General features: G+C 54.7%; 1 protein-coding gene across 12 annotated transcripts in view; it reads right to left on the bottom strand.

Moving 5' to 3' along the window:
- The window catches only part of GRAMD2A (GRAM domain containing 2A), a 34,931-nt gene that overhangs the window by 4,300 nt on the left and 17,721 nt on the right, over positions 1-12,910 (bottom strand). For 4 of the 12 annotated variants that reach the window (XM_059371911.1, XM_059371913.1, XM_059371917.1 and 1 more), the window contains exons 2-9: positions 5,401-5,550; positions 5,046-5,138; positions 3,680-3,737; positions 3,208-3,283; positions 2,515-2,618; positions 1,868-1,966; positions 1,672-1,743; positions 1,074-1,148 (exon numbers count right to left, since the gene is read on the bottom strand). In XM_059371911.1, coding sequence (XP_059227894.1) covers positions 1,074-1,148; positions 1,672-1,743; positions 1,868-1,966; positions 2,515-2,618; positions 3,208-3,283; positions 3,680-3,737; positions 5,046-5,138; positions 5,401-5,550 — 727 coding nt within the window. Of the gene's footprint in view, positions 1-1,073; positions 1,149-1,671; positions 1,744-1,867; positions 1,967-2,514; positions 2,619-3,207; positions 3,284-3,679; positions 3,738-4,529; positions 4,641-5,045; positions 5,139-5,400; positions 5,551-12,910 lie in introns of those variants that run through there. The other 8 variants (XM_059371919.1, XM_059371920.1, XM_059371921.1 and 5 more) reach the window with 4 other exon arrangements.

The raw sequence follows: 12,910 nt of genomic DNA, 5'->3' as shown, positions 1-12,910 counted from the left end.
TTCAGTGGGTTGAAGCCTCTGCCTTCAGCTCAGGTCATGATCCCAGGGTCCTGGGATGGAGCCCCACATCGGGGTCTCTGCTCAGCGGCGAGCCTGCTTTCCCACCCCCCCTCTGCCTGCCTCTCTGCCTACTTGTGATCTCTGTCTGTCAAATAAATAAAAATAATCTTAAAAAAGTTTTTTCCCCAGATATTACCAATTTGGATATCTAGTGAGCATGAAGGCAGGTACCCAGAAGGAGGGAAACCATTGCCATAGCAACCACGTGTCTCTCTTATCAGGTCCCTTGCTGGGACCAGCCATTCTTCCAGGGAACAATGTCTTTGAAGACTGCTGGTATAGAACCACAGCGGGATCTAAGACGTGAGCTAACCCAGGTACGTGCTCAGATCCGTGAAGCCCAAGAAAGCTTGACACAATGTATCTTAAATGGGATAAGTCCTCCTAATCTGGACTCAAACCCTAAGTACATCACTGACCTTAGCAGGAGTACCTAGGGTCCCCATCAACAAAAATGGGAACAGCACCTTCTATCGCCTGCATAATATTGTGCATACTGTATGCTTGGCTAAATGCTTAATGGTTAGTGAAGAAGACTTCAAACACCCTGGGGTCATTTCCATCTCCATCACTGTTGTAGAAACTCAGCTCTGCAACCCAGAACTGGGACCTCTGTTGGGACTGCTGGGACCTTGGCAAATCTCAAATGAGTCTGAGTTCTCCAGTGATAGCCTTTGGAGTTCTTCCCTGAGGACCTCTCTATCACCTGGAAGGCACTCCTGTCCCTGCTAAACAAAAGAGGATAGGTCACCGGCTTTGCGCTGCCTGGCTGTGGGCTCTGCCCTGCACTGTGTTCTGGGGTCTGGGCATCTCTTCCGCTCAGGTAGTCAGCAGATCTGCCCAGGACCTAGTGGCTGCTCATGGCGTGGAGTGTGTCAGGTCTAGGGGACCCCATAGCATGGCCACTGGCTCTTGAGCCTGGAGCCCCAGTTCTGCATTGTGGGCTGCTGCCCAGGAGGCCCTGAAGCCTCAGAGCCATAGACCCCCTCATGCCAGCAGCTTTTGCTTCCAACCTCAGCTCTCACCAGGGACTCGCACTCAGGTTCCTCTGGAAATTCTCTTACACTCAGGCTCTTCTTGCTGGAAGGCTAAGGAAGAAAGGGAGCTGGGGTCACTTGTCCATGAGGAACAGCCACAGTCAGGAGTGAGGAGGTGTTAGCACTCCCCAAGAGAGCTTTACCTCCAAATAAGCCCCCTTGCATTGGATGAAGCCTAGCTCCCAGAGCTTGCAGAAGTCCCCGAGTTAATGCTGGAGCAGAGGGCAAAACCAAGGAAACATACTTCCCCATGCTGCTGCCCCTCCCTACTTCCTCACCACGGGCCAAAGAGAGCTGCAGGCCTACTAGGAAACAGCCACTTGCTTCTGTTTGCACACTGAAGAAGCACAATGAGTACACATGGGGACAACAGCGGCCACTGGCCTCCAAGAGACATGCTCATAATCCAACAACAAGCTCAGATACGCTAAGCCTGAGCCCATTACTCCCCTCTCCCTGTCCTTGGTGCCTGTGCTGGAGAGACGGGCCAACCACCCCCAACAGCCTTGTCCCAGGATCTTGGCCTAGGCCTGAGCAGCCTCCCTGGCCCAACTCCTGCCCCAGAACTCCATACCTGGAGGTGTGTGCAGACCCTCCTCAGCATATCATATACACTGTCCCGGGAAAGCAGTGACACAAAGACGTACTGGGACAGAGAAAGAAAACAGAAAAGGGTGGGGTAAGAACAGACTGAAGAAAGTGCCAGAGTCAGGATCCTGGGGATAGGACAGGAGACTAACCAGGGATGGCTGGCCCAGGGATTCACTGACCTTCTGGCTGGTGTTGGTGGTGATGGCCAGGCCATTGGGAAGAAGCCGCGCCATCTTGTGTTTTTTGATCATTTGGACAGACACCACGGGAATGACCACCTGAGTGAGGAGAGGCGTGCTTCTCTCAGGACTCACCCCCAAGGACACGGTCCCTTTGCTTCCTGCACAGAGCCCCAGCCAAGCATGGACACCATGGAGAAGCCTTGCCTTATGTGGGAGAATATGTGAGCCTTCCACCCTCTGACGCAGGCTCCCCTTCCAGGGGTCCCGCCACCCTGCGCCAGCCTTGGCAGCACACACTGCTCGGGGCTCTCCCCCTATTATCCAGGATGGATAATCCGAGGATGGTGGTGCTGGTGAACCATATGGAGCCATACTCCATAATGGAGTTCCCTGACCTACCACCTGGCCACAATTATGGCTCCCCAAAGTGTGACATCCTGCTCTGATCCTGAAGGCATTGCAGGGGCACCCATAGACCAAATGAATTGGCTGTGAATTGTTCTAGGCTCTGTGGAGTCTAGACAGGGCCCTGCATTGGAAGGAGACCAGGTGGGGGGCCTCACAGTAAGGGGCTTCAGCAGGTGCCCACAGGGTAGGGGACCTGTGTCTTCCTGGCTGGGGTCTCACAGGCCCATTATTACTACCTTTATATCCTTGCCAAAGAGGTTGGCATGGAAGCAGAGCCAGTTGGGGGAGATGTAGAGCCGGCCCTGGAGAAGGAGGTCTCGCTGGAGGGCGCAGGAACACACTGGAAAGTCGCAGGAAAGAAGATTGCCATGAGCAAACCAACCCCGAAGGCCCAGGGCCTGCGTCCTCACACTCGGGAGTCCAGAGCCCAGCGTCAGGGACCGCCTGCCTCAGAATCCCCCTTCCCGACCCCAGGCCCCAAACCACCCATTCCACCAGCACCCTGAGTCCTTCTCCAGAGTCCTGACTGCCCCACCCAAGCCCATCAAACTACTAGAGCTTTCTTCCTCCTCCACTCATGCTTCAAAGGGTTCCCTAAGCAAGGATTCTCACTCCCTCCGGCAGAACTCCTTGCCCCGCCCTGGAGAGAGGGCCTCATTGTGCAAATGCTCCCCCATGCTCACTGAGAGGTCTGAGGAGGAAAGAACAGCCATTGCTAAGAGCAGAACATGGCCTCAAGAAAACTTTCATAAATTCCATTTCATATCCTCGATCTGCCCACTCTTCTCAGACTTTTGAAGAAAGCGCGCCCAACCACATCCAAAAGGCAGCCAGTTCCCATATCAAAACTGTGCCTTGGAGGCTCTGGAGAAGATCTGGGCCTCAGGCCCTCTAGGCACCTGTCCAGCCACACCTAGGAGATAGCTCACCTTTGAGAACCACCTCCTCCAAGGGGATGTCCTTAAACAGCTTGTGGTATTGTTGGTTGTATTTACTCAGTAGTGTCTGCAAACATACAAGCTGGGGCTGAGAAGTCCTGGGGAGATCAGCCACCAAGGGGGCCCTGCACCAGCTACCAGGAAATAATGCCATGGGGGGTGGGGGTGGGGGCGGTGTTGGGCAGGGGCCCCGGGGAATTAGCACAAAGCAGTCGGTAAAGAGCCAGCAGGGCTGAAAGGCTGAGTTCCAAGCACAGCTTGTCTCTCAGTGACATGGCAACAGAAGGTCCTGATGGGTAGCCTATGACCCGAGGGTGACGCACCACCCCACCCCGGTAGGGGACACTCACTCAGGTTTCCCTTGGTGACAGGCCGTGGCGGCCAAGGAGCCAACAACCTCGATTCCGGCAGCCCAGAACCCCTCCCTCGGTGGGCAGTGAAGAGGCGGCCTGCACACACTTACCCCTTCTCGGCCACACTTCTTTATCTCTTCACCCTTCAAGCCCTCTGGCCAGTGCAGACTGCAAAGGAGACATTCCATTCCAGGGACAGGGAACCCTCGAGTCCTGCCCATACATCCGCGGTGCCAGGTCTGCCCTGGCTTCAGGCCAGAAGCTTGGGCGAGAGGCTGAAGACTGAGGCCTTTCTCTGGGAGCCACAGCAAGGTGATAGGTGACAGGGAGTGCGGAGCGCAGCCCTGGGGAAGGGCACTCCTGCCTCCAGCTCCCAGAGATGCTTAGCGGCTGCCCACCCCTGGGTATCAAAAATCCTCTCCCTCTTCTCTGGCCAAAGGATAGGCAGAGGAGTAGACCCGAGGCTAGGTGAGCGGGAGACCAGGGACGGGGACCAGTCTGGGGAGCGGGGGAGGTGGAGATGTCAGACTCACGGCTCCGGGGCCTGGCCGTGGGCCATGATCCCGGCAGGACGGCCCTCCCTGCAGCCTGGAGCTCGGCAGACTCACCTGACCCTACCGAGGCTGAGGGAGAGGGGGTGGTGCTGGAACGGCCAGGTTGGCCTGAGGACAGGTGGGCAGGGAGGAGGCTGGTAACCTGAGAAGCCTAGACTCTGCTGGGTCCCCGAGTGCTGGGACAGGCCCCAGCCCGGAGGAAGAGGCAAGGGGCAGTCTACGCCCAGCCTTACACCTGATGTAAGGTCCCCTTTCTGCCCCTTCTTTAACCCCTTGCCCCCTTCTTTGATTTAAGTTGTTATTTAAATGCCAGCTAGTTAACATACAGTGCAATATCCCATAGTCCCCTTCATCACCAGGGCCCGCCTTCATCCCCACCACCTGCGTCACCCAGCGCCCCACCCACCTCCCCGCGGGTGACCATCCGCGTGTTCTCTGGAGTTCAGAGTCTGTTTCTTGGTTCATCCCTCTCTCCTTTTCTCCCGTTTGCTTGCTTGACTTGTTTCTTAAATTTCACCTACGAGTGAAGTCATACGGTATCTGTCTTTCTGGGACTTAATTTCACTTAGCTTAGTACTCACTAGCTCCCACCAGGTCATTGCAAATGGCAAGATGTCGCTTTTTTTTTTTTTTTTTTAGATTTTTATTTATTTATTTATTTGACAGAGAGAAATCACAAGTAGATGGAGAGGCAGGCAGAGAGAGAGGAGGAAGCAGGCTCCCTGCTGAGCAGAGAGCCCGATGATGCGGGGCTCGATCCTAGGACCCTGAGATCATGACCTGAGCCGAAGGCAGTGGCTTAACCCACTGAGCCACCCAGGCGCCCCGATGTCGCTCTTTTTTATTTGCCCCTTTCTTTAAGGTCCTCCTGAGGGCTTCCCACCCCCAATCCATAGGTCTACCTGACTGGGAGGGGCCTCACCTGGAGTCCAAGGGTGCCTGAACCCTGGCTAGTTTCTCTGAGCAGGACACAGAGCTCTTCAGAGAAGCCGTCTTTCCGCGCATCTGTTGGTCGCTGAGCAGAAACAGACCCATATCAGGAAGAGCGGCTCTGGGGGAATACCTTTCCCCACCAGCTTCCCCAGGCCCAGGCCAGCTCCTCTCCCCGCACCCCAGACCGGCTCTGCTATTCAGGCTGAGGCTGAAGATGTCACCACCCAGAGGCTGCAAGTCAGGCAGGAATTCTCTGGTTCCAGACAGAAGGGGCAATCTCATGCTGTCTTTTCTGGAAGCCTGCAGGTCAGTCTATGCCCAGACCGGAAGGGAAATCAGCCTACCTTAGTGCGGCACCAAGCAGGTAGGCCTGCCCCACACTTAAGAAAGCACAGTGGGAAGGAGGACTCGAAGACTTGCTCCCGGCTGACAGTGTAAGATTCTGAGGTGCCTGGGCAGCATTCCCATAAGCCATCGGGATCTGGGAAAGGATGCTGAGCACAGGAGGCCGAAGCAGAGCTGAGGAGCTGGGGCACAGATGGCGCGGATGGGGGATCGGGGGGGGGGGGGCTCCAGTCAACCCATAGGTAACTATGGGCTCGGAGGGGAGGAGCGGCACTGCACCAGGAGATGGCCTGGTGGCCTTCGGACAGTCAGGGTACCTTGGCCTCACAGCCAAACCATCTCAAAAATGTCCCAGGGAGAGGGGCCTGGAGAGAGGAGACGCCATCCCCCTGGGCAGGTGGGGCTCCCCTGTGGCATTTGAGTTCATGCCTCCCCTAAACAGCTCCAAAGCATAGGGAACCCCCTTCCTGCCCCTGTCAGGGAAGACACAGGCTCAGAATCGATAAAGCCTGAGGAGTCCAACCGACCCCCAAAAGTGTAGGCCCAGAAGCTGACAGGAAGAGAGGCTGGCCAAGAAGCAGGGCCAGGGTGGGGCACCACGGGGGTCACAAACAGCTACAAGGTCCTGGGCCCATAAGGAGCTGGAAACGGAGGCCTGCAAACACCTGCCCGCAGTCCCTCTCAGCTCTGTCACCGGGGCAAGTCAAAGATGTCTTCTTTGAGAACAGAGTGGCCTGCTCAGCCAAGATCTGCCAAGATCTTCAGAGATGATTTAGTCGGACCCCTACCTCGCTGCTACGCAGTAGGAAACTGAGTCCCATCAAGGGAGTGGCTGGACCCAGTATCACACGGTGAAGAGCCAGGTGACCCCATGCCTCAAAAATTAGCCCATCCGCAGCCCTGTGGCCCGGTGACCTCTGCCCTGGCCTTTATGGAGAATTTCGGTGCACCCATCAACATAGGTTTCCTGAATCTTGCAAAGTGACAAGTTTTGCTAGTGATTTTGACCCCCAAAGGTAATTTCTAGATTTGTTTAGTTCCATCATTCGCATTTCAAGTGGATTTTCCCTTCTCCTCTTGATTTTTACTATGCTCATAATAGAAAATATGAAAAAGATAAAACCTATAAATATGATGATCAAAATCCCCCAGAAGGAAAAAAATTCTTCAAAACTCATCCAGAGGGACGCGTGGGTGGCTCAGTTGATTAAGTGTCTGCCTTAGGCTTAGGTCATGATCCCAGTGTCCTGGGATCAAGTCCCGCATTGGGCTCCTTGCTCGGTAGGGAGCCTGCTTTTCTCTCTCTCTCTCTCTGCCTGCCACTCTGTCTGCCTGTGCTCGCGTGCGCTCTCTCTCTCTCTCTGACAAATAAATAAATAAAATCTTTAAAAAAAAAAACAAAAACTCATCCAAAGAAAAGGTTTAGGCATAAATATAGAATTTACATGAATGGAATCATGGATTATAATTCATAGGTCTTACTTTGGTCGCTTAACATGATCTCATGAGGAATTCCCGTGTCCCTGTCCATGGCTGGACAGATTCTCAGAAGTGTGATTCGTGGGTTGAAATGCATACTTCTCAGGCCCTTTAGACCCTCGCCCAAAGTGCTTCCAGATGCTCTACTTGTGACCACGGCCATCAGCACTACGTGAGGGCCCGTTCCCGACACACCCAGGCCCAACCCTGGATATTCTGTTTTTCTCACTTTTGCAAATTTGGTACGTGGAAACATACTATTTTCATTTCCATTTCTGCTTACAGAGGGGCTAAGTGAGTTTCCCACATAGACATATGAACTCCTGGAATCCCACCTGTGAATTGTTTATGAGCATCTCCATGTTTATCTTACTGATTTGTATTAAATGTTTTTTCGAGAACATTAGTCCTTAGTCGATCATGTTTGCAAACATCCCCCCAGTGGGTCATTTGCCTTTTAAGTTTTGTCTGAGGTTTTGTTCCTTTTTTGTGTGGTAGATTCCCTCCATGTCTTCCATCTCTCAGTTCCTCACTTGGCTCCCTTGCCTTGGTGGGAGAAGCACCTTGGGGTGCCCTGAGGCAGAGCATGTACAAGTCAAACCACTGAGCCCTTGGAGAGCTCAGACCCTGCAGCCTGTGAGCTTTCCTGGGCCACCAGGAAGGAGAAGGAGGTGGGGCCTGCTCGAAGGAACACACCCTGATCTGGAGGACCAGGCACACATGACACATTTGAGGAATGACTGTGTGGGGACAGGAAGCAAGGCTGGAGGAGGGACAGACCATGAGAAAAACAAAAGGCTGTGTACATTCCCCACAGCATCTCCAGGAAGAGAAGAATGGGGTAAAATGCAGTCACAGGGAGCAAATGACTTTCAAATATCTTTAAACTTAAAAGCAACTCCTTTACGCGTGACGAACAGGACGGTTACGAGCCATTCCGACCTGTCCATCTGTGAAAGCCAGTCCCTCCTGCACGGCCTCGTAATGCTCCTGACACAGCTTGCCTGGGGCCCAAATGTACCGCTTTCAAAATGATCGAGCCAGACTTTCCATAATTAGTCCCCTACAGCGTTTAGATGAGTAAAAAATAAAGGCATGAGAGCGAAGTCAGATGCCCAGGTAGGTCTGGGCGAGAGGGGTCTCCACAGAACCAGTCAGGTGAGGAGCCCCCAAGGATCCACTGGGCCCTGCTGCTGAAGAGACTTCAAGAGCAGGAAGTTGGAGAATGAGGGGACCAGCCTGGGTCCCCCCACCGAGCTGGCAGCCACCTTGACATTCCCACGCAGGCCTCGTCAAGCCGGTTACTCTGTGTGTTGTGAACGACACCCCTGGGCCATCCAGTCCCACCCACCTCCACACGTGCTCTGTGGGGTAAGATCAGAATTCTTCAAATCCATGTCTGTTTTTTTTAATCAAAGCCACCCCCCCAATATCATTATGTACATTAAGTAATTAAGTAATCGGGCCCCTGGGTGGCTCAGTGGGTTAAGCCGCTGCCTTCGGTCAGGTCATAATCTCAGGGTCCTGGGATCGAGTCCCGCATCAGGCTCTCTGCTCAGCGGGGAGCCTGCTTCCCTCTCTCTCTCTCTCTGCCTGTCTCTCCGTCTACTTGTGATCTCCCTGTGTCAAATAAATAAATAAATAAATAATCTTAAAAAAAAAATGTAATTAAGTATTTAAGTAATGTCCAACACTTGGGACATTAGGGGGGTAGACAAAGATGGGGGAGGCCCCGGTGGGGTCCTTCCACCCTGCTGAGCCGGGTCCCAGGGCAGGGTGCCTCTCCTGAGGACGGAACAGGTACTTGGCCCACCCGCAAGCCTTCCTTTGTTCCCTCCACAAATACTCACTGACCTTATCCCACCAGGAGTCCCAGCGTGGGTCCTGCCATGGGCTGCTGGAAGGGTAGGGATGCGCAGCTAGCAGATTCAGGGAGATGTCAGAAGAGGAGCCAGGCCAGTCAAGAAAGCCGGGGGCGGGGGGCACAGAGAGAGCAGGAGAGGGAGAGACAACGAAGAGGGATTCCAGAGGAGCCAGAATCGAGCTGCGTCCTGCAGAACTCGTGGACCAGGCTTCACGGGACACCTGCCACGAGCACACCGGTCTCGAAGCTTCCCCAGGCTCAAGCTACTCCCACCACGTGGGTACTCCCAAACCGAAATCTAACCTCGACGCCCTCTCTCCTCCTGAGCTTCAGCCTGCCATCGGGATGCGGCCACCAAGACACGCTTGTTGTCATCCCCCCAGATCTGCTTCCTTCTGAGCACCTGACATCCCTGAGAGGCTCCTCCTGCCACTGAGGCCCAGGCCAGAATCGGAAGCTGTCTTCTCCCCACCCCCACCACCAATGGATCCCAAGTCCCCAGGACACCATCCACTTTCTCCACTCCAACTGCGCCAGCCAGCCGCATCACCACCATCCCTTCCCCCAACGCTGGTGACAAGCTTGCTCTCCTGCCTGGCCCTGTCCCGTGCTGGCCAGCAGAATCACCTTGGGGCCCAGATCCGACCCGCCCCTCTGCTGCTGACATTCCTTCTTGAGTTTCCCCTCGCCTCCTCGGCAGGCCTTCCTGAGCTTCCTGCTTCCCTTGCCAGGCTCCCCCACAAGGCCCCCCTGTGCCCCAGCTTCCTTGCCGTCGTCGCCCTCCCCCGCAGTGCATACCCCAAACCCAGAATTCCTCTCCACGCTCGTCTGCCTGGGGAATTCCGCTCATCTTTCGAGCCCCAGTTCAAATGGCACCTCTTCTGTAAAGCCTTCCCTGGTTTCCCCCAGGGCAGAGCTGGTCAGTCCCTCCTCTGCAGTCCCTTGTGACCTCCATCCTGCTGTCCTTCCAGCACCCACCACACCAGACTGTAAGCACACTCTGTTTACACATCTGTCTGCCCCCAGTCCACTCTGAGCTCCCCCAGGTGTGTGCTTCATACATACATACATACATACATAAATACATACATAAAATGGGCACTCGGTGTTTGCTACTGAAAGGGAAGGAGACAGAGAAAGAGAGACGGTGATACTCCCAGAGGGAGGAGGGGAGGGAAAAGCACAGAGATAGAGCCCCCGGGGGTCCCCTGCAGACGGATGGAACCTCGCCATGGTGCAGGCATCAAGACGGGCCCAGCACCACCAGGCACACAGTCCATGCTGGCTGACTGATCAGAAGGGGGGCTCGGGGGGAGACAGAAGACATAAGGAAAAGGAGAAAGTGGCTCAGACAGGATGGGATGCAGTATTTGGGGAAAACACAGGCCGGACCCTCCCACCTCCATTGCACTGTCCACTCAGTGGCATGCCCCTGGGCCATCCTGTGCCCAGGCACAGTCCAGCTTACCCACCCCGCTTGCCCACACTTAAACCTCTGTAGCCCTGGGGCAAACCTCCCCCCCACCCAACTCCAGGCTCCCATAAGCCTCTGGCTGGAGCCGTACCCTGGCCACACTGTAGCAGAAAGCCAGGCCTAGCAGCAGCCTGAACCAGCCGTGCCTTTAGGGTCCCCTGGGGCAACTTGGACTCATCTCCCAAGTTCACTTCTCCTGGACATTCGAGATACTAGAGTCAAGGCCGGGCCCAGTGACACTTTCTCACCTTCAGCTAGGTAATGAAATATTTTCAACTTCTTAGTAAAGAGTAATTTTCACATAGAAGAGTACACATAAAACAAATATACAGGGGCGCCTGGGTGGCTCAGTGGGTTAAGGCCTCTGCCTTCTTTGGCTCGGGTCTTGGTCCCGGGGTCCTCGGATAGAGCCCCCACATCGGGCTCTCTGCTCAGCAGGGAGCCTGCTTCCTCCTCTCTCTGTCTGCTTCCTCTGCCTACTTGTGATCTCTGTCTGTCAAATGGATAAATAAAATCTTAAAAAAAAAACAAAACACAAAAAACAAGTATACGATCCAGTGCATCTCACAAATAGAACGCACTTTGGAAACCACCCCCAGAGGCCCCCTGATCCTTCCAGTCTCAAGGCCTCCCCCCAGACCCCACAAGGATGACCGTCATCCAGGCTTCCGCGGGCTTCCTATGAATGGAATCGTCGCACACGTACCCTTCTCTGTGGCTGTGTAGCTGTAAACTGCGCCTTTTCACTAGTGTTTTGTATCACATTACACGGACTTACTGCAACTGATTTATTCATTTGACTCTAGATGGGCATCTGGGCAGTTTTCCAGCTTTTGTCTGTTGCGAAAGTGTGACCAAGAACATTCCAGTACCTGTCGTGTGGACACAAGTATTCCTTCCTGCGGGTAAACACTTAGGATTGGAATTGGTGGGTCATAAGATAGGCCCATGTTCAGTTCCAGGCTTTTCAAGGCCCTCAGGTGATCTGAAACATGCAACCAGTGTATAGAAACCACTGGATGAATCTTGCCCCCCATGTCTCTCCTTTCTTTGCAGCTCAGAAGGAGAAGGATGCGTCCTGGAATCCAGGGTGAGACCCCCTGCCTGGGCTCTGAATCTGGGGCCCTGCCCCTCTGGACTTCCAGGAACGCCTTCAGCAAGACAGGAATCACATGTCCACAGAGATTTCCTTCCTCCGTTAAGGTCACACAACACATTTACTAGGTCAAGCCAAAGAAGCAGGAGCACTTTTCCGTGCGGCACAGCCTGGCTCTGGGTCCTTCCCGAGAGCCTGCCTATGTCTTTCCAGGGTCATAGGCCTGACACACAGCCCAGACACTGGCTGACAAGACCTCTGCCAAAGGGAAACTGGAATAAGGTGGGTAGAGTTGGGCTTATCATCAGTACTCTAAAACCCGGAGAGAAAAGGCGATCTTCTTTTGCAAAAACAATCCTAATATTTCCTACACAGAAGCTGTACCTCATTTTATTTCCTAAGCGGATATTCCTTATCTAGGACAGCTGCTTTGCTGTTTCTGCTGACCAGAAAAGGGGAGAGAAGCACATGGCTGAACCCCATCCTGAGTGTGAAGGGGTGGGGCTTGGGGCACTGAGGGGGGTGTGCCACATGCTGGGTCCCCATCCAGCTGTCCAGCTCAGCAGCCCTGGCAAAGCACTCAGGAGGGGCAGGCATTTGGCACAGGTATGAACCCTACTTCCCAGGAGCAGGTCTGAGAACACCTTCGCCAGGGATGTGCTTAGTTCCCTCTGAGAACCTGGGGCAGCTTTGAGATGAATGGGAAGGTGGCAGGCCAGGTGCCCTACTTCCCAAGTCATCACAGTCTGGACCAAATGACCGTGGCTGCCACCAGGAGAAGCACAGGTGTTCCAGACCCACACAAAGCCATCTGCGAGCTGACCAGCAGCCTCTTTGGAGGAAGAGATGACCTTGGCCCAACCGACTCCATTTCTAATGAATCCTCACCGGGGCCTACGAGATGGGCAGTGCACAGCCGCAGCACTCACAGCCAGACCAGAATCCCCCACCAGCTTTGGCCAAAGCCCACAGAGCAGAGAACACCTGTGATGTCATTTCGGCCACTCACATGGGGCAGGTGCTTCTGCAGACATGTCACAGGTGGGGAACAGAGGCTCCAGTGAAGTCCCCGCACACAGTTGTTGGCAGGGCCGGAACCCGCGGAGGCCTGACACCCAGGCCTGGGTTCCACCACACCCCCAGCGAGCCTTCAGGGTCAGTGGGGGGAAGGACTCAGACGGTTCAAACCAGGTCAAGCCCTGTGAGTGGAGGGGGCCCCTGGGGAGAAGGGTGGGGAACAGGTGTGGCTCAGGTGTGCCCGGAGGACAGCTACAGCGTCCATCTGTCTGTCCGGTTATACAGATGAGGAGGCAGCCCAGACAGGTAAGGCATGAGCTCCTGACCGCTCAACTGGGGAGGAGCTGAACTCAAACCCCAGTTCGGCCGAAATCCTGCACTGTCTCCTCCAGCATGCTGCCCAGAGGGCTGGGGCCCGGTGTTCTGCCCTCTCCTGTAGCGCTCCCAGTACACAGGGATTAGGGGACACCAAAGGAGGTCTCTTGGGCTGAGATGGCTATGCAGGGGCCTGTCTGGGATGTGGGGTTCCCTAGATCAGACCCCTTCCCACCCCCTCATCCCTCAGCAAGACTTTATCTT

Source organism: Mustela nigripes, chromosome 13 (genome assembly GCF_022355385.1).
Source record: "Mustela nigripes isolate SB6536 chromosome 13, MUSNIG.SB6536, whole genome shotgun sequence".
NCBI lineage: Eukaryota > Metazoa > Chordata > Mammalia > Carnivora > Mustelidae > Mustela > Mustela nigripes.
The sequence above is the reverse complement of the archived record's forward strand: the minus strand, read 5'-3'. Positions and strand labels throughout refer to the sequence as shown.